Raw genomic sequence first — 22,131 nt, 5'->3', positions numbered from 1 at the left:
CAACTACAACAGGAGGGTGCACACAGCACAAACAGGGGTGGGGTGTGCACCTGAAATGCCCAGCACAGCTAACTGAGGAGGCTGTGCCACTGAGCCCTACAGGACCACTCTACTAAGACGGGGAGACGCAGTAGATCTACCTAATACATAAAAATTAACACTGGGAGGCTGCCAAAATGAGGAGATAAAGAAACTTGTCCCAAATGAAAGAATTGAACAAAATTTCATAAAAAGAACTAAAAAAAAAGAGAGAGAGAGAGAAGTACAAATAGGTTGTTACAGAACAGTCATGGATGTAAAGTGCAGCATAGGAAATACAGTCAATAATATTCTATGGGTATCAGATTTATGGGGGTGATCACTTCGTAAGTTATATAAATGTCCAATCACTGAGTTGTACACCTGAAATTAATAAAATACTGTATGTCAACTGTTATTGAAAAAATCAAAAATTATTTTTTAAAAAGAACCTGAAAAAAAATGTTTACAGGATACCATTTGAAGCCCATGAAATTTTTATCTCTTCAGGTACCCCAAATTCTCTCTTTGGGTCAAAGTAGACTCCAGTTACCTACATATTTGAACCATATCCTCACAGCCTCTCTTGAATTATTTTTATTAGGCATGACGCTAAGTTCCTGGGGGGCCCCAAGGGGTGCTTTCTTAAAGGTCTCTGGAAGCTGACCCTGGTTGGAATGAGGATAAGGCTGCATCCCAGCTCCACTTCCCACAGACTGGAGACCTCTTGTCCCAGCAGGGGAAGCTGAAAGTTCATGCAGCCCAAGGTCCCTGTGTGCTCAGCAGCAGGCGTTCCTAGGTAGCTCCCTGGAACTGCAAGTGGAGCACGTGGCCCACCAGCCTGCTTACTGCACCATTGACAAGATGCTCCCACATCTGAGCTGTAACAGGGGGAAGAAGCAGTGGGGACGGGGTCCCTCCACTGGGTCACAGGCTCACTGCAGGCTGGCAGGCCTGTGAGGCCGCTCCGAGGGTGTGGGGAGAAGGGGAACTCATGCCTTCACTTCTCTCCCTGCTGTCCCTGGTTCTGTGGTCTGCCCCTGTCCCCAGAAGAGCCCACTCTTGCCTGTGCCACATGACAGGGTAGGATTCATCTTGATCCCAGTTCATGACACAGGGAGACCTGGGAGGTCGGTCCTGCCTGACGGTCTCTGACTTACTGAAGGACAGACGGCCCTATGGAATCCTTTCTGCCTCAACAACAGGAAGATAATCAAGAATTTTGGTCCCCATCTCTCTTGGTGCTCCCTGTATGAAGTCCCATGTAAAAGGACTTCCAAATTAAATACTAAGAAACACTGAACTTTCTTATAGGAATAGATATATTTCCTTCCTTCTGAAAATGAGAATTTCATAGCTGATTCTGTTTCTCTTTTATCCTTGGCTTCAGGAACTTTAAAGTCAAATAGGAAACTTACCTATAGTAATTAAATTAGCTTTATGGTTTGAATATCTGTGTTTTCCTTCCATATATTCTTGATGCAAATTGCAAATGATACAATGGCCAAAAAGAAGGGAAGGAGGGAGGGAGACAGGGAGAAAGGAACGGTCTGCAATATGCCACCTCGCAGGCCGACAGATAAGAGATTGCTGGCTGAGATGCCTGCAGAGGCCAGGCCTGGTCAAACCCAGCTCACTTTAAAATGGGATCTTTTAGGCAATCACCTGTCCCTTTGGAGCTCTGAGTCACTGCAGTTATTTTTCTGCCAAGACCAAATTTTTGCCCCTGCCACTCACAGGACTGCTAAACAGCCATAGAAAGCACAACTAAATCTGATTCGAGATGATGCATCACTGGCATGATTAACTGTACACATCAAATGCAGACATTTCTGGTGCTTTTTAAAGAGTCTGACAGACACAGCACGAAAATCTCCCTTCTCCCTGAATCCAAATGGAATTTGAAATACCAGCAATTTAAAAAATAAATCACCATCTGAGATAATATAAGGAACAAAAGGAGATTAATTAAGGTGTTACAAAACGCTGGTACCCCAAATGCCACAATATCATTCTTAGAGAAAGAAGAAATATAGAACTTTCAAGGTTAAACTTTACAGCCAGCAGGTAGTCTTAACTAATCAAGTATTGGGTCCCATTAGAAAAAGCTGCATTTCTAGTAGGGGAGCTCCACAGTGAAGTGACTCATAGCTGGAAGTCTGCTGTTAAGGACAATTACAAAGTGAAGAAAGACAATAGTCCTGCTGCTCCTATGTGCACACTCAACATTAGCGGTGGCCCCTGCCCCTGCCACCACCCCCAGTCCAACACTTTGTGAAGGGCCTGGGAAGGTAGCAGGACCACCGAGACTGTGCACCGAGATCTGGAACCGGCACAGAAATGAGAGGTGGTAGGAGGAAACACAATTCCCCTGCCCAGGACAACTGAGGGCCTTCTGAGAGGAGGGAGGGATGGAGGCCCAACAGGGGCCACGTGGATCCCAGAAGAGAGAGAAACAGGGGGGCTGATGACGAGGGGTGAGGCAGGGCTGGAAGTAGAGAGGTTAGAGGTTCCTTTCTTAGGTCCAGACTGTCAATCCAGCAGACCAGGTTGAAGAGGAGGTGAGGGTTTCAGGCCAACTTTCTAGAGAAAAGGGTACACTGGGCTCGAGGTTCCTGATGCATCTCCTAGAAGCCTGTATGTGGCCTAAGACAGTGAAATGGGGCATTTCATAGGGAAGGTTCCCACGAGGGGGCGGTGTGTGTGTGTGTGTGTGTGTGTGTGTGTGAGAGAGATTCTCTTTTAAATTTTCTGACATTTTCCTGGATGGTTGTGGAAGCACTCAAATGCAGCTCTAAGACCAGAATACAAACACAAGGGAACTTCTGGAATAAGAAGCGGTGGTTACAAGCACAGCTTTGGGACCAGGCAGCCCTGCTGCTGAAACACAGCTCTGCAATTCAGACGTGCTGCCCTGGCAACGTACCTCCTCTCAGCCTCAGCTGCCTCAAGGGGGTCATACCTGACTCGCAAGTGTTGTGAGGGTGAAATGAGAAAATATCAATACAACACTGAGCACAGGATTAGCATAAAGTAAATGATTAAAAGTGATTTCTACAATTAAAATGATAATAAACTAAAAATCTACTCCTGCATGCTGACTGGGTGCTCCTCGCACTGCCAAGAGTATTGGCAAACAACAAACCAAGCCCCAGATGCGCTGCCTTCTGGTTACGATGCTGACATCTAAACTTGGAGGTAAGAACCTAAAAACCTTGGGAAATAGCTATTTCAGGGGATGGGTTGACCAGCCCCAGATTCAAAAGTGGAAAGAAAGGACAGAACACATTTGGGGGTCCTCATGCTAAAAGTGCTAAAAATGGCAGCTGCCGGGATGGCTGCCTTTCAGCTCTCAAACACACAGCACGGAGGGCTGGGATTTCAAGCAGCAGATGCTCAGCAATACCAACTGTAGACACGAGACACCCTCACCATGCCCACAACTAAAAACAGTTGATATGAACATTCTAGAGTTACTGATGGTTTCCTTCTTCCCAGGACCTCATCACAACACCCATCACAACAGCCCACACCGCCTGCAGCTTTCCCTGCTCTTCCATCAAACCTAACACAGCTTCTAGCAGAGCGGCTGGGGACAAAATTTAGGGGCAAAGCTGATCCCTGCTGAGGAAAGATGGTGGTGGCTGCCTGAAGGCAGGCCCGGTCTCTAGCAGGTGAAAGGCACGCAGTCCCTGTTCTGCCCTTTGCCTCACAAAGATCTGCACTGAGAAGGTCTAGGGTCAGAGTTCTCCAGCCCCTGTCAGGTGGAGCTCTGCCTCTCTGCTGTAGAAACAGAAACCACCCAGGCAAATCCCTGTGGGCAGCTTTCTGAGGCAGCAGAAAATAATATACGCCACGTTCATGTGCTCCTGGGACCCTAATGAAGACAGTAAAATGTAAATGTATGCAAGAAGCTTGCTGGCTGAATTAAATAGTCCACTAATATTACTGTCAAGAAGAAAGTGCCCTACGACAGATGGGTGTGTGATGGGGGAGGGGCACCTGCTGAAGCCTGCGCATGTGCATGTGAAACAGAGAGATATAGAGAGATAGAGATAGAGAGAGAGAGAGGCCCTGGGGTCTGCTCTGCAGGCTCTCTGGCCGGCACTGTCACACTCCCTTGAAAAGGGCCCACTACCCTCTCCTGCAGCCACTGCCACTAACTCAGACCAAGGCCCAATCTGCTGAGTGTGGATCGTATGGCTGCCCATTATTCTTGCCTCCCAGCCTCACACACATTGCATAATGTTTCAGTGTATTTATATTATTTTTTTAGCTCCCTTGTTATTTTAAAATGGGGACAAATGCAAGAAGGATTTTAACATATATTGATTTTTCTGACTACAACTATGAAACCAAGACAGAAAATTTGAAAAGTATAAAAAAAAAAAACCTTTAAAGGAAAAATCACTAGTGATGGTCCTACTATCTGAAGATATCATTTTGATGTTTATCATTCTTGGCTTTTTCTCTACACACACACACACACACACACACACACACACAATTATTTAAAATCGAGTGGCCCAGTGCACAGATTTGTACACATTGAAAGGAAATTAACTGAAAGAAATATTTTAATATTGCTATTTGCCCTTTCTCTATAATAGAAGTGCCAACCAAATTCATGATCAACAATGACAGACTGAAACACATGCGTGCTATTGGCGCCAGTGAGTCAACCTAGCCTTTTATGTACCTATAATAATAAAAGCATAATATGCTAATTAGACTGGATGTCCTTCCGGACGAAGACCAGGTCCCAGGTGCCAGAGGGAAGCTGGTGCTGGCAGCCAGGGGAAGGAAGGCCTACTCTTGCACGAATTTTGTGCATCGGGCCTCTAGTATAGAATAAGCTTGCTTAATTAGACCTGCTTTCTGATTTAGCTAAACTTTTTCCAGCCCAGTGAAGCACCCCTACCTCTCTTTCAGGTAATTGTCAGCAACATAGCAGTAAATATCAACACGAAGCAGATTATTATTGTCGGTCACGCAGGGAGAACAAAGGGTAAAATATCTGCAGCAGTGTTTGACTATATTCTGTGCAGTGAGAAAACCTGAAGTCATTTTCAAGGTCCACCATTTCTTCTTTTCAGTCGGGTCAAGTTTCTAAGCTTTGTGAATCTCCGTTTTCCGGCTAATGAAAAGAAAATAGAATTCCACCGTGTCTCCTATCTACCTACTCCAGGACTTCTGTGAGGATCAAATGAGATGAGGCACGGGAAAACGCTTCACAGACATTTGGTTAAACTGGAAAATGTTTGCATCTGGCTATATAGCAAGTTGTGTTCCTGGGCTGAAGAAACTCCAAGGAGGCTAGTCACTACAGAGAGGAAGCTGGGCGTTGCTACATGACATCATTACCTGGGGCCCACAGCTACCGTTTCCGGGCTGGGCTGTGGGACACATTTTGTGCCATGGGGTCTTGGCAGCATGGCTGCGATTTGGTGGTGTGTCGCCCGGGGTGGTGGCAGGGCCTGTGTCACACTTGGGGGAAGCCAATGTTGGTTTGTCAGCGCCAGGTTTGTGGTGCCGTTTATTTTTAAATGGCCAGTGCGTGTCATGGCAGCTCCTGAGTTGAGCATCTGTCCCCTGGTGGTCAGTGCAATTCATAGCTACTGGCCAGTCATCTGGTCGCTTAGGCTTTTATATATATAGATAGTAGGGATCATATCACATATACTGTTTAGTAATCTGTTACTTCATTTCATGATGCATTGGGAAGTATTTTTCATATTATTAGTTATTAACTAACAATACAAATTGCTTATTGTTGCATGTATTTGATCCACTGAACGTGGCATATATTATTTGGCCAATCTCCTACCGACCGCCATTCCACTGATTCAGAACATTTTGGGAAGAGAGATCCTGAACGAGAGCCAAGCCAGTTCTATACATGGCACTGGATAATGCCTATTCCCTGTCACAACCCACAGCACAGATGGGAAGATTAACAAGAGTGGGCCCTTTCATTGCAACTGCTCAGAACTAATTTTGAATTAGAGACAGATCTCTAACAAGTTTTTGCAGGTAGGCAAATAGAGGGCCTACAATTGAGTTACTGGAATGAAGGTTACTCTGTACTGATTTATTACACTCTAGAAGGGATTCTGCAGACCCCTCCAAACAGGTCAGCTTCCATAAGTCAATTCTCTTCATGTGATAACTGTGGAAAAGCCTGAGGCGGGGACAAGGGCTTTTCCAACATTTATAGCAGCGGTTCTCAACCTGTGGGTCACGACCCCTTTGGCGGTCAAACGACCCTTTCACAGGGGTCGCCTATGACCATCCTGCATATCAGATATTTACATTACGATTCATAACAGTAGCAACATTACAGTTATGAAGTAGCAACGAAAATCATTTTATGGTTGGGTCACAACATGAGGAACTGTATTTAAAGGGCCAGAAGGTTGAGAACCGCTGATTTATAGGCAGAGGTAGTGGTGCGTACTGACATCTCTCAAAAGATGGGACCTAAAACATTCTTTGTAGACTAGAATTAGATTTGATAAACAGTATGCTTTCATTTTATTTCTTGATCTTGTTAATCCTAAAATCTTTATCAAATGGTTGTCCAACTCCTATCAGTTGAAAAAATGCTAAGACCTATTCAATAGATTTTTGTTGATTCAATATGACTGTAGAAATATATTGGCAGATAGAAACCTATGTTAGAATTTTTCACTGAATTCAAGTTCTGGAGAATGCTCCGTAGATAAGATACAATCTATATATATAAAAGGCTAATATGCTAAGTGTCCCTCCCACCATCCGACTGGTTGCTATGATGCACACTGACCACAAGGGGGCAGATGCTCAATGCAGGAGCTGCCAAGCTGCAGTGACTTGGCAGTGGTGGTTCTTGGGTGATGCACCCCGGAACCAGAGAAGAGGGAGCCCGATTCCTCACGGGCCATGCGATTCCACCTTCGACCGTGGGTTATGTTGTTGCTGGGGCACTGTCAGCCCCAAATCTGGTTTATTGCACACTTGCATTTGCGTACCACACCCTGTACGACAGCAACTTTGCAGAGTGCCCTCTCGCACTCCAGGACCCCTCGGGGGATGTTGGAGAGCTGGTTTCAGCCTAATTCCCGCAGGCCAGGCCAAGGGACCCCACCTGCCAGAGGTACCCTGCTCACGCTGCAGACACCAAGAGGGACCACAGAGGTTGGCTCCAGGGCGCGTCATGCCCGTCTTGCCCAGTCCCGCCCCGCCCCCCCCCAGCCACCTTCTAATTAATTTCCTTTCAATGTGCACAAATCCGTGCACTGGGTCATTAGTTATTATATAAGTGCTGAGGAAGCTCAGGTACACCAGAATCCCAGGACAAGAGGGCATAAATCTTCATAGTTGAAGAAAGGAGCAAACCCTACTGCTGTTACTAGAGCAGCTAAATTGTAAGTGCTAAGGGTCCTGTGAGAAAGGTGAGAAACTGCTGGATGCAAACCATTAGTGAGTCATGAAAGCATTTAGTGGGTTAAAATAATCAAACAAAAAAGAAATGTCAGAGCATATCACACGTAAGAATAATGACTGCTTCATGACACACGAGTGGGCATGTGTGTCATGTGTGGGTTTGAGTATGCCTGCATGTTTGCACGCAAATCGATGCCAGACTGTGATACAGAATAACTCTTACTGTAAGTCATGGTCAAAAGTTTGAAACCCATTTAGATTGACTATTGTTCCATGAGAAAAGCTAGAAATAAAAAACAGGATTTCTTTTATTATACAATGATCAATCATTCATTTTTTGTATAAATAGGTACTAGAAGGTGTCACTATTCAAACTAAAATGATACTTCAAAGTCCTCTTCTCCTGTGAGAATTGGAGGCTAACAGAAAATTCCCATCTTAAGTGACTGTGTTAACAGAATTGGTCTTATGTAAAACCCTTATATCACCATACTGTGACACAATTTTTTTTTCTTAAACTGATTTTTAGAGATAGGAGAGGAGAGGGAGAGAGACAAAGAAACATTAATATGAGAGCAAAACATCGATTGGCTCCCTCCTGCACACTTCCTACTGGGGATTGAGCCCCACAGCCCAGGCATATGCCTGACCGGGAATCGAACAGGACTCCCTCTTCAATCAACAAGCTTAAGTTTTCATATCTCAAGTGACATTACACCTGAATTTCCTATTACCAAAAGCTTGGATGAAATAAGAGAGAAAAATTATTACTTAAAGGATGTATTGCTTATTGATGACTCTAGTTTCCAGTACTGAGTCCATTTTTAGAAAGCCACATGACTAGACTCTCCTTTTTTATTTTTAATGTATTTTCTAAAAAAAAATACTTTTCTTTGTGACTGGACTTTCTTACCTTATTTTCATAGACATACATTCAAAGACCATTATATAGGGTGAGGCAAAAATAAGTTTACAGTTTTTCATATGGAAAATAATAATTAATAAATAATAGAAGAATAAATTCTGTGTTTTGCATACTTACAGCTATAAACCTATTTTGGCCCCACCCCGTATGCTGTCGGACATTATGGATAGTTTATATGAAGGCTTCTCATCTGGTATGCCATGGCCACAAAATAGTGATAAATATTATGCTGATCCCCTCAGCCCTCAGGGATGATAAGATACCATCTGAATGTATACATTTTCTCTGTGTGCCATGATGTGAAAAAGTTTGGGAAGTGATGGCTTATTGAACAAATAGCCACAGGAACATCTTATCTTCTATAATCTGCGATTGAAGACACTAGTTATCATGCAACTCAAAATTCCTTAAAATCTGAGTTGGTAAAAAACCTATCTAAGCATTCAGCACTGAAAAGTATTTTCCCTTAAATTGGTATATTCTTACATCATGAGTATGAATTAACTCACTGTTTTTCTTTTTGAACTGATTTTTAGGAAGCTCAATTCCAAATTTTGTGCTCAACTATACTAGCTATCTTCAGTTTAACTAAATTTCATCACTAAACACTTCTTTTAATATTCTATTCAATAATTTTGTTATGGAATGTAACCTATGACCTACTTATAGAAGTAGATTGGATTTTGAGAATGATAAATAAATGAATGAAAATTTCAGAAAAAGATGTCTATATAATTATGAACTGTCTGGTATTGTTCAATATACTTCTGTAAAAATGGAATTAAAAAGTTCCCCTAGAAAGAACATAATCAAATTTACCAGCTCAATCTTGTGAATTGTAACTCAAAATAACACACACATACATACATACACACACACACACTCATTAGTCACTGCATATAATTCTATACAGGTTTCTGGTTTGCATAACTTTTGAGATGAACCATAGGAAACTGCCATTGTTGTAGTTCACAAAAGGGTTATATGTTGGCAATTTCATATAGCTCAAAAGGATATATCTGCAAATAGATATGGATATATTAACAGCAATAATAGGATTATGTCTCACCTAAATGACCTCAGCATTCGATAGGACTTTCCTAAATCAGATACTCTTCTGCAGAATGGACCCACAGCCATCTCCATCTGAAATATAAGAAGAAAGCACTCATAGCTTTAAATGCCAGAATCCTAAGGTGAACTGGAGATACACCTGGATCATAGAAAGCTGTAGCTTGCACTAAATTTAATTTTATCTTGACTGTGAGGCAAGTTTTAAAAGTCAATCAAATTTATTAAAAGATAAGAACTTAGATAACTTTTGTGCTTATTTAGTAAAGGGCATAAAATGAGACAATTCCTTCAAGAAAATACAAAGATATTTTTGGTTATGTAAGAAGACTGACTTTGTGCCTATACTCTAAGTAGGCATAACAAGCTCTTTTATATTAAATATAAATAATGACGATTTTTACCAGACTGGCTCAAGTGATTAACGAACGGACTCTGGAGGGAGCACATCTGTGTAAGAATTCCAATCTTCAATGACTAGTGTGTGGCCCTGAACTTAAAACTCCTTAAGTTCCAGGTTTCTCATCTTTCAAGCAGAGATAACATCTACTTCATAGAATTATGCAAATAAATAGATAATTCCACACAGTGTCTTACATATATAGTAAGTCTCTTTAAATGTTGGCAATTATTATCAGTATTTTTAAAACTTTCCCTCATTTATATGCTTAGTAAATTTGTATTCAGACAATAATTTAGCAACTATTGGTTTCACCTCTCTTTATTTTCCTCCTTTGATTGGAAATTTTACTTGTCAGTAATTGGAGTTTTAGGCTACCTGCTCTTTACCTACCAATTGCCTATGCAAAGTGTTTGCATACGTGGCACTCAGAGGATGCTGTCTCTCCACTCCTGCTATAAAGAGGACCCTCGAGTAAAGGATGGCTTAGAAAATAGTTGAGTACAAGGCTGCTCCCTGGTAATGCAGCATCTTTCTTCAAGAAAAACATGCAAAAGGAAAGTGGGGGCTTCCATCCTGCTGGCCATTCTTCTGAAAAACTGTTCAAATCTCCTTACCATTGGAAGACCATGGAGACCTAAACAATCCCTCTTTTGAGAAAGATTTTTGATTCCCAATCCATTGCAGGCAACAAGCTAGACATGGGGATGAGAAATGAATGAGACTGTCTTGCTTTCTCAAATTTAGCAAAGAAGGGGATATATTTATCTAAATGATATAATCATTACTCAAAAATCCCAAGGAAGATGTGTGTGAACACATATATGCACATATATACACACATACACACGCATACAATGATGATTATTCAGCAAAATGACACGTGGTATCAAATGTATGAACTGAGTGTCAGGGGAGAACTGGAGGACAGGGTCCTTCATAAGGTCGTGAGGGTGACTTCTGAGCAGGTGAATTTCTCTCTCTTTTTTTGGTTAATCCTCACCAGAGGATTTTTTCCCATTGATTTTTAGAGACAATGGAAGGGAGAGAGACAGAGAGAGAGAAACATGGATGCGAGAGAAACATCAATTGGTTGCCTTTGTACTCGCCCCAACCAGGGCCACGGATCAAGCCTGCAACCAAGGTATATACTCTTGACTAGAATCAAACCTGGGACCCTTCAGTCCCCAGGCCCATGCTCTCTCCACTGAGCCAAACTAGCTAGGGCTGAATTTCTCTCTTAACACAGACACAGAGTATACACTAGAGGAAAACTCCATTTTGAAAAACTTGCTAAAATAGAGAAGAATAAATAAAAAGATTCTTGCCAATAATGCAAAACAGAGGAGCTTTGAGCTGGTGCTCAACTCAAAGGACAGTGGGTGGTGGGCTGTTTGCGGGGCCTGTGTGTCTATTCTCTGTGGGAGTTCCTGGTTTTCTTCAGAATGTGTCATTTACTTTACACTGAGCACAAAGGAGAAGTGTGATTATCATCCATCTGAGTTGGTAATTCCAGTCATGTACCTGTGTGTGTGTGCGTATGTGTGCACGCACGTGCGCGTGTATATATGTTTTTTACAGACTGAAATTATGTGAAGTATTTTTTATAAAAGCAAATAAGTGGCTGCAGGGAAAATTACAATATAAAAGAGTATGACCTCGAATGGCTGTGTAATCTATGAGGATGCAGGAGATTTCTATGCCATAGGACAATTTCAAAATGTTAAGTGCTTAAAATTAATTTCTCATCCATAACCATTTTCTTCTGCCAGAATTCCATTAAATAATAAAGGCCATGTTTCTAAAGGGCAGGAGTGTTACTCTGAGAGGAGGTGACCCTGCAATTAGCTGTGAATACAAAAATGGCATGTGCAACTGCCTCTCGTCAGCTCCCGTTTGGAGGGAATGAGCGGTCAGCTGCAGGCCCGGAGAACTAATTACATAGCTGCTCCTTCCCCACCACAGACATTTGGTTAACCACAGGGCATCTCTGGATGCTCCCAGGACACACCTGCCCTGACACTCCTCATGAGAAATGGCAATAGGAATTAGAAGAGAAATTAGAATCTTGATTATCTTGTTTTGTTTTCTGTTTGTATTTCTAGGCAAAAAGTGAAACGTAGATATAAATGTATACTTCAAGGACACTAGAAGACCTATAAATAGAAACTGGTAGAAGTACCCCTGAGTACCTGTTTTAATGGTAACACCAGCAGTCATCCATTCCCTCAAGGCAGAAACGAAACAGAGAAGCAGGGGGAGTGGTGCTTCAGAGGACATTGTGGACAAGACCCTGAAGGGATCCGGAATGAGCAGAGCCCCATGGCCTTGGACAAGTTAGTGCTTTCGACTGCTGTGTGATGAGTGTAGACACAGAGACCATGTGGTCACAGTAGGGAATTAATTACCTGTAGGAAACCACCTTGTGCTGTGACCCGATTCCTACGGGGCTGTGTGTTGAGTACTTCCTCACCATGAACCCTCCCCATGGCATCTTGCAACCACTTTCTCTCTCACCTGTGCAATGGTGTCAGTGGGGAGAAGTTAGGATTCCTAAAGAAATCGTTAAAATATACCATTATCTACCTTTGCAACTGGACCTTATGCGAAATAATCAGTATTCCCAAACATACTCCAGTGGTCTCTTCTTGAGCAATTTCTTTTTCTGTCATTTATGCCTGAATAGCAGGCATTTTTCTCACAAGAACTATTTTCAAACCCACAAAGGATTTGTGTATTCCTGATTCCAGTGGCCTCAATGGCTTTGTTTCATTTTGAATACAGTTTCAATAATGAGGCAGTCTACGGCTTTCTAGTCCCTAGTTGATGCCTGTCATTAATATAAATGTCAGGGTGACGCTATTCAAGTGTTTTCACTGACCCCAGAAAAAACTTCCACCCAAGTACGATTCTGAAAGCTGAGGTACAACAACACATAATTGCAGTTGTGGTAAGACAGCAAATCAAATCAAATAAATACTCCAAATTCACTTTAACTTTTAAAATATGGGTGGGGGTGGGGGTAACAGCTACATAATATTTGCCAAAATTACTCGTCACAAATATGATGATGGTGGTACTTCTACCTGTCTTTCCTGTGCCCACTACCCACAGGCCCAGGAAGCCATTCCCCAGGTCAATGGAGGGAAGTTCTAAAACTGGGGCACACTGTACAGGAGTGAACAAAGAAATCAGTACCATACAGACTGCGGCAACCAATGTCATTACAGGACTGGAACATATACTATTAACACTGAGGAAATGCTGTGTTGTAAATGGCTTTTCTCTATATACTTAAGAAATGAAAAACAAAGGATGCCTTAGAGCAGTGGTTCTCAACCTTCCTAATGCCGCGACCCTTTAATACAGTTCTCATGTTGTGGTGACCCCCAACCATAAAATTATTTTCGTTGCTACTTCATAACTGTAATTTTGCTACTGTTATGAATCGTCATGTAAATATCTGATATGCAGGATGTATTTTCATTGTTACAAACTGACCATAATTAAAGCATAGTGATGAATCACAAAAACAATATGTAATTATATATGTGTTTTCCGATGGTCTTAGGCGACCCCTGTGAAGGGTCGTTCGACCCCCAAAGGGGTTGCGACCCACAGGTTGAGAACCCCTGCCTTAGAGCATATAGGTGTTTCATTTACATAAAGGGAATGGACCTCGGAAAACGTCTGGCTTACTGGGCAACATGTTTTTAAAAAAGAAGGAATGCCAAATAAAATTCTTAATGATGAAGTTTTAGGAAGGTGGGGGCTCAGCCCTGCCATTGGATGCTATGCATTTTGAGCAGGTGCTTGCTGCAGTAGGAAGGGTCAAAAGACAACATTTTCCATCCTTCAAGACTCATAGGGAACATATTAAAATGAGAAGCAAAAACAAAAAGCGCCTTCTTCCTACAGCACTCTCGCTCTGGCCATCTCTGCTGCCACTCTAATTGGACTTGAAGTGCAGCCTCCAGGAGAGTGACTCAAGAACCAGCTGGAGCAGAATGCAAATAAACTGGTGGGGGAGGGAGCTCAGCGGAGAGGAGAGGAGGGGAGAGGAAAAGAAGGAACAAAATTAAGAAGGAAAGGGCAAAAGAAGAACAGGCACTCATTTGCGTATAGCTCATAACATTTTTAATAAATAAGAGCAGGTCTTGGTATGTCACTGTGTCTTCAGTTCAATAACAGTCTGTAAACCCAGTAAGGGACAAGTAAGACACTATTACATATAATTCTCTTTAAGCTGAAGTTTGCCTGTAATAACAAAGCAAAATGTGCAGGTGCCTGAGAAGGAAGCTTATAAAAATGGGAAAGGTTAAAGGAGCCACATTAATGGTAACATTAATTTCTATCTTCACGCTAAGGATACCAAAGGCGCATTTCTCAAAGGAAGGCTCTTTACTGTGGTCTATTGATCTCAGGCGTATCATTTGGGGATGATAAGGACTTATTTCTAGAGGAACTGATATGCAAAGAGCCTAGTTCTTGAGACATTATATTATGTACCTGGTTCCTCTTGGTGGCTCTCTCAGGTAGGAGGGAGCACGGCCAACCACCACCCTCGTATAAGCAGCCTGCCACATCCTTTCCTCCGGGCAGAAAGAATAAACCAAGACTTGCCCATAGCTACACACAGGAATACTTAGGGACATTAAATTTTGTCTGTCTTTATGAGCGGCGGGGGAGGGGAGGCGAGGGGGCAGGTCTGGGAAACCACTATGAATAATCCATTTGAATAACTATTTAGTCTAGTAAAGCTAGCAACTTTGAAAGGCTTAAAAATGATTTCACCTTTGACATGCTACATATATGCGAATTATCTGATTCTGAATCTTTTAATAAAAGTGTATGTTTCTTTTTGCCTCTGATACTATTAAAAGGCTTAAAAATATGTCTTAAAGGACAAAGAAAAAAGTCCTTTTTATAAAAGCTGACTATGGTTCTGTTATTTTAATGGCATTTTACCTCATCCACATCACATAGCTTGGAATGACTTCCAGCTGGTCATATACGAAAAGGGCACTCTGGTTACTACAGGGGCCCAAGTGCTCAGACGCTGTCTCCCCGCCCACTGTGCAGCTACAGGCATTAAACTGTCTTGGGTGGTGAGCTGGCACCAGAGGGTCAGATGTGCTGGAGAGCTCCTTCTCTTTACAGTGTTTGAAAGGTAACTTTCATTGTCTGCATTACTTCCTAGCAATTACTCTTATCAATACTGCCCTGCCCTGGTAGGACAGTAAAACAGTGAGAAAGCTCCACATTATATAAAAGTAGGAAATGTTGCCTTACTGTGGAATGAGTGACTGCACCTTAACCATGAAGTATCCAAGATGAGTAATGATTCTTTTGTTAAATTAAAGAAAAAAATATCTGCTATGAAAGTACCACTAAACTTTAAAAATTATTATTAGCAATTAGGTTTAAATAAATTTATTTTTTTCATCTCTTTTCAGTTTAAACTACTGAAGAAGACATATTTAGTCTTTTACTTAACAGAGAATATTGAGGCTGAATGTTTCCCCCTTTGTAGCTGTGCATCAATTTACCTGTGCAAAATCAGCAGCAAGTCGCATTTTCCCGCCTTCACCGAGAGGTCTGATGAGACTGGCATTGCGGATAAAAAGTTCAATTGCTCTTTGGGCAATAGCTTCAGTGTTGTCAAAGACAAAATCCAAGCACTCGAAGTGTTTAAAGTAGTCACTCATAACCCTGGCAATGAAACCTTGGAGCTCCTTCATGTACAGAGAACACGGGACATCAGGCCTCCCTGAGCTGGGTAATGACCTGCAAAAGAAAAAAACAGCCAATGCACTAAAGGGACTATTTGACTTTTGTTCTCCCCTCTGCCCATCAATCCTAAGCATTTTTCCCCCTTCTGGTGCTTATTTTTATTTTTGCTAAGAGTTAAAGGGCATATAACAATGCTTACATTATATTCTAAAGGTTGTTTTAAGATGTTAGGAAGATTTCTGAGAGAATCGGAGAATCCATTTACCTAAAGATTTATTTGGGGGGAAGTCTTATTTATTGACTGATTTTAGAGCAAGAGAGCGAGAGAGAAACATCGATTTGTTGTTCCACTTATTAATGAATGCACTGTTCTTCCATATATGTGCCTTGACTGGCGATCAAACTCAAAACCTTGGTGTATTGGGACGATGATCTAACCAACTGAGCTACCTGGCCAGGGCATCTCAAGAGTATTAAAAATGAAATAGACAAGCACATGTCTTAGATAATGCATGTGAGTGCCTTACATACTCTTTGACCTCTAAGGACTCTTCCAGATTTATAACTCTTCATCCACTTATATGTTTTACCTGGTTAGTGAATTGAATAGTGGGTCCTGAAATAGCATTTTACACTTTATAAATGCTGCCTTTCCCAAACAAATTCTTGGCAAAGATGATTCTGCTAGGGTCCTATTTAATCTGATCTGTCCAACAGTAGAATTCTGACTGTGGAACTGGTTATGTAACCATACATATCGTATGCAATTTTTCCTCCCAGTTGATGAGATTTGAAAAGGCTTTAATTGGGTCAATAGATGATGCCAGCTGATGCTCCATGAAATACTATTTGTAAGTGTTTATAGTTGCTCTTTAAAGAATATATTCAAAGAATGTGAAATATTTATAGGAAAGAAGAGTTAAATCAAAATTAGAACTCACCTGATATTAATTAACTAGCCAGTGAGATCACTGGCTACATAATACTGAATCGTTTTTAAAATATAAGTTAAGTGTTTCCACATTCTGAGAGTGACATAAAGAAAGGGGCAATGGTCTAGAGAAAAACTGACTCAAATGCAAGAGAATGAGGTGAGCTTATTTTCATATACAGCAATGTTATTATAAGTAGGATGCTTCCAGAAGCAGATAGGAACAGAGTAAGTAGTTAGAAATTCCATTCAAGCTCAGGGACTGCAAGAGACACACAGGGAAAGAGTTGTGTGGATTTGGGAAAGGGCTATTTTCCCCTGCGCCTGACCTATGCCACCATTCCTGTGTTGGTCCCCCATGCCCTAACACACATGGTATTAGTCTGAAGTACTGCACTAGCTGCACCCTTGTGACTCCGAGGCCCTGTCCTGCCCAGCTGGCACATGGCTGTGGGCTCTGCTAGTGGCGACCAGCCTGGGCCTGTGCTGCAGTATTTCCTGAAAAACTCCTGGGGAGTCCGGGTGGGCTATGGGGTGACAGACACAGGGAGAGGCTTAGTTCTTCTGCCTGCATGCCTGATGGGTGTCCCCTTTCCTCCACTGGCCCATCTTAATCTGCTTTTGCCTGATGAACTCTACTGGCTCAACCCTAATGGCTCTTGAGACTCCATGCCACCACCACCAACAATCCCCAAGCAGATGACGGCCGGCCTCGGTGTACCCAGAGACTTCTGCTCAGTGGCCTCAGACCTGGCACTGGTGCCGAGTTTCAATCTGTATTAACCTGGTAGCCTTCTGGTACCTCCCTGAGAACCTAAATCACACAACTCACATATATTACCTATGGCTCTTTCAGTGGCTGAGCCTATCAAGCAGCAGCAGGCTGCCAAGTGCATTGGGCCTTTTGCTGACGTGCCCCAGGCCTGGTACTGGTGGCAGCAGGCATTGGTACACAGTTTGGCCCATCCCATGTGCATTCAGGCAAAGCACAGACAACTACTAACTGTGGATCACTTTGTAACTCCTAACAGGGAGCCAAGGGAAGGTCACAGGCAGCTTCTGACATTGACCTACATAGGAGCCAGCATACCAGTGGCTCCCTTCAGACCAAACAGAGCATGACCTCATTAGCCCCACAAGAGGCACACCCAAAGGGAGTTCTCCACCTTGCTGGGATGAATTCTGTTCCTGGGGTCTGCCCCTACACAGCAGCTCATAAACTGTGGTCATGGCCAATCATCACTGACAACCTGAGAGTCAACCACACCCAGGGACACACCAATAGCAAGCAAAGCTCAACTACAATATGAGGACTCACATAATGCACACAAGAGACATTCCTGGAGCACCCCCTGGTCCTCTTAAACAAATTTCAAATACCAGGAAATCAAGTTGAGAATTACTTGTTAGATAGGAGGGAATTCTGTAACCGCATTATAGATGAGGTTGGGGTTGGCCTAGAACAGCAGTTCTCAACCTGTGGGTCGCAACCCCTTTGGGGGTTGAACGACCCTTTCACAGGGGTCGCCTAAGACCATCGGAAAACACATATATAATTACATATTGTTTTTGTGATTAATCACTATAGTTTAATTATGTTCAATTTGTAACAATGAAAATACATCCTGCATATCAGATATTTACATTACTATTTATAACAGTAGCAAAATTACAGTTATGAAGTAGCAACGAAAATAATTTTATGGTTGGGGGTCACCATAACATGAGGAACTGTATTAAAGGGTCGCGGCGTTAGGAAGGTTGAGAACCACTGGCCTAGAAGATAAACCTGATTTAGTCCTTTTACCTAGAAGTGCAGAGGACTTGGGAGGGCAGGTGTTCACTTTTGATTTTCCAAGTGTGTCCCTTAGAGGCTATCCCTACTGTAAAAGTGGTGCCTAATCTTGAATAGTTTAATCCAACTTTACCTTATGTTTCATGTAAGCCATACATATAGGACATGACATATCAGAATTACTAACAACAATATTATAGAAAGGGGGGAAATTATTGCTTTGCTATAGGAACAATACTTTAAATATATATTTTATTGATTTTTTTACAGAGAGGAAAGGAGAGGGATAGAGAGCTAGAAACATCGATGAGAGAGAAACATCGATCAACTGCTGCCTGCACACCCCCTACTGGGGATGTGCCCACAACCAAGGTACATGCCCTTGACCAGAATTGAACCTGGGACTCTTCAGTCCGCAGGCTGACGCTCCATCCACTGAGCCAAACCAGTTAGGGCATAGGAACAATACTTTAAATATACTATAAAGCAACAGTAATCCACAGTCGTATACTTCCATGTATGGAAAATGACTTTCAGTAGAATCTCAAGTATCTGCTGCATATGAACAACCTGAAATGGAACCATCAAAGGCCATTTGGGGGAAAAACATGGATGTTATACACCTTAAAATAAAGCTTCAACTTCATAATAACCCTACAGTTAAAGAAACAATCTGGCTCACTAGTATTTAGGCAAACTAGTAAGAGCATACCTATTTGGGAAACCAACTTTTGATGTCTAATGTGTTACCTTGTAGGCACTAGTTTGGCTCATCAATATAATTACTGAAGTATCTCACCACTCATAAAAGAACACTTTAAAAATCTCTTCATTTTTGCTTACTTTTCAGAGGCACAGATGATTTGCCTAACTGTAACCTTTCAGTTCACATTTGAACAAAGTTCATTTCTTCCCAAATAGGGGTATCAGCAATTTTATATGCTTACTAGAGACCTGGTGCACAAATTTGTGCACGGTTGGGGTCCCTCGGTCTGGCCGGTGATCGGGGCTGATTGGGGCCGATGGGGGCCGGCCAGCCAGCCAGGGAGGAACCGCGGGAGGTTGGCCAGCCGGCTGCGGAGGGACCGCAGGAGGGCTCCAGGGAGTGTACAGTCCTCTCGCCCAGTCCCGATAGGCCAGAAGCAAATTAAACTACTGGTCGGAGCGTCTGCCCTCTGGTGGTCAGTGCGTGTCATAGCGACTGGTTGAGCAGTCAACTGAATGGTCGATCAACCGGTCGGACACTTAGCATATTATGCTTTTATTATATTCTTATATCCAAATATTATAGCATTTTTGTGTAGAATCACTTTACCCTTTGGTGCTTCCTACCATTATAAAAATAGAGACTGACGTTTTACCCTTCAAAAAATACTTTATAAATGAAATGATAAATGATTTGAAAAATTAAAGGACAGTGTAATAATCACACAATTTTTCCACAAACAGATCAGTGGCTGGAAATGTAATAAAGTAGATATTCTTTTAAACAACATGAATATAAAGAAAAACAGGACAATTCAAAATAGTAACTAAACATGAAATGTTATTCTTGGAAACATTTTTCTCAGTTTGTTGAGATCTTGCTTTCAGGTGTGTCCTCTGTTTGGCACAAATAAATTTTTGGTTTGGACATTTCTCACATTGACAATAACTATTCCAAATTCTCCATAAAAGGTTTTCTAATATACTGAGTCAAAACCATTTAACTTTACTTAAAAAGACTGCAGTAAACACTGGTTAGGAACTATGATTCTTATTCTCAGGATAATATGATATGGATAAGCCTATGAAACAGCTATGAAACAATACCAAAATGTTTATGACGAAGTGTGACATGACTAGATTAGATTGCCACAAAACTCTGAAAGGAAAATCCCTCTGGGAGAGGTTGGTGGAGCCTGCCCTCAAAGCTGGAGCAGGATTTGGATTTGACACAAGGAATACCATGCCTATACGAGAACTCAAGTACACAGTGTTTGTGAAAAGTAAAGAAAAAGATAAAATTAGAAAGAGATGATGGTACAGACTACCAAAAGTCCTTAAGTGCCAAGCTGAGTCCTGTAGATGTTAATGATTCTATGCTTCAATGACAGGAGAGAAATAATGAAAACAAGAACTGAAAAAATTTCATCTGCTAATGGTGCTCATCTTATTTAATAAAAGCCTAATATGGTAAGTGTCTGGGCTTCTGGTCGGCCGTTCAACCAATCAAAGCGTAATATGCTAATGATATACTAAGGCCACTCAACCGCTCACTGACATGCACTGACCACCAGGGGGCAGAGAGTCGACCAGTCGACCAGTTGCTATGACCTGCACTGACCAATAGGGGGCAGATGCTCCGACTGGTAGGTTAGCTTGCTGCTGGGGTCTGGCCGATTGGGACTGAGCGAGATGGGCCAGATGCGTCCTGGAGCCCTTCCACGGTCCTTCCCGGGCTGGCCAATCCCACGGTCCCTCCCCGGCTGGCCAATCCCACAATCCCTCCCTGGCTGCCCAATCCCACAGTCCCTCCCCGGCTGGCCAATCCCACGATCCCTCCTGGCCTGCACCCTCTTGCAATCTGGGACCCCTTGGGGGATGTCGAAGAGCCAGTTTTGGCCCAATCCCGCAGGCCAGGCTGAGGGACCCCATTGGGGGATGTCGAAGAGCCAGTTTTGGCCCAATCCCGCAGGCCAGGCTGAGGGACCCCACTGGTGCACAAATTCATGCACCAGGCCTCTAGTAATGAATAAAGTAGGATAAGGTTGGAGGCCAACCCTGACACAAGAGGAACAAACCCTAGATATTAGGAGATTTTAGGGGATCAGCGTGGAGAGGAGAATGAAAAACAAATACAAAGGCTAGTGAAAATTTTGGTTTAAAGTTATTACCCAGAAAAGTCTTCTTGGTGCATGGTGATGATTATGGCCTCTATAGCATCTCCCACTGAAGTCAGTAAGGGTTGCACAGCATTTCCCATAAGAACATGGATTGTCTGAAAAGAAGAAAAAAGGGAGGAAAAACAAAATTAAAGACTAACAAAGAAATCTGATATGAGAAGCATTCTGACTTAAAGTTTTCCTATTTTATCAAGTTAGTTATAATAACTCAACAGAAGTCTGCTCCTCTCCCTAACTGCTGTCAGAAATGATTTTTAAAGCTTAATAGTTGTAGAACATGGCACTGAAAAATCTCAACTCCTCCACACTGCTCATTTTAGAAAAAGAGAGGAGTAGTGCCACTATGAAGTTTGGAGACATTGTTTCATTGTTACAACTGGGGTGAGCCAGGGTTTGTTGCTGGCATCTTGTGGGCAGAAGATGGAGATGTTGCTAAACATCCCACAGGACAGTCTCCAACAACAAAGAACTAATATGTCAATAGTGCTAAGACTGAGAAACTATAGTGAGATATAACCATTGATTAGGTTATGCCAAACAGTAGACCTTAGTTATGGGTTTTTAGTGTAGAAATATTTACTGGGCTTCAATACTTTTACACTAAAATCTAAACACTCAAAATAAAAAATTTAAGAACATTATATATGTTATGATTATACACAGAATGAAGATGGATGGCTTTGGCTCAAATGATTTCATCCAACAAGAAAAGTTTAAATAGGACCCTTAGTCAATAAATTTCTAAATGTCGTCTCCAGCCCTCTGACAACAGGTAGGTTACAGTGATATCAGCACTCTAGGAGTGCTAGGAGATCATGAGAGAGACAACTCATACTGAGAGGATCTGAAATCCAAAAAGTGTTGCTTGAACTGAATTTCAAAGGACAAATAGGGAAGAACCACTTGACACTGGGTAGGGGTAAGGGGCTTATATTAAGGCAGAGGAGC

General features: G+C 42.2%; 1 protein-coding gene across 2 annotated transcripts in view; it reads right to left on the bottom strand.

Annotated features, from left to right (window-relative positions):
- COG5 (component of oligomeric golgi complex 5) overlaps window positions 1-22,131 on the bottom strand; it is a 172,125-nt gene that overhangs the window by 12,848 nt on the left and 137,146 nt on the right. For both annotated transcript variants that reach the window (XM_006085383.3, XM_023751073.1), the window contains exons 17-19: window positions 21,175-21,278; window positions 15,389-15,626; window positions 9,438-9,514 (exon numbers count right to left, since the gene is read on the bottom strand). In XM_006085383.3, the coding sequence (XP_006085445.1) occupies window positions 9,438-9,514; window positions 15,389-15,626; window positions 21,175-21,278 (419 nt within the window). The remainder of the gene's footprint in view (window positions 1-9,437; window positions 9,515-15,388; window positions 15,627-21,174; window positions 21,279-22,131) is intronic.

This window comes from Myotis lucifugus, unplaced genomic scaffold (assembly GCF_000147115.1).
Source record: "Myotis lucifugus unplaced genomic scaffold, Myoluc2.0 scaffold_18, whole genome shotgun sequence".
NCBI classification, from domain to species: Eukaryota; Metazoa; Chordata; class Mammalia; order Chiroptera; family Vespertilionidae; genus Myotis; species Myotis lucifugus.
This window is presented reverse-complemented; position numbering and strand designations above follow the sequence as displayed.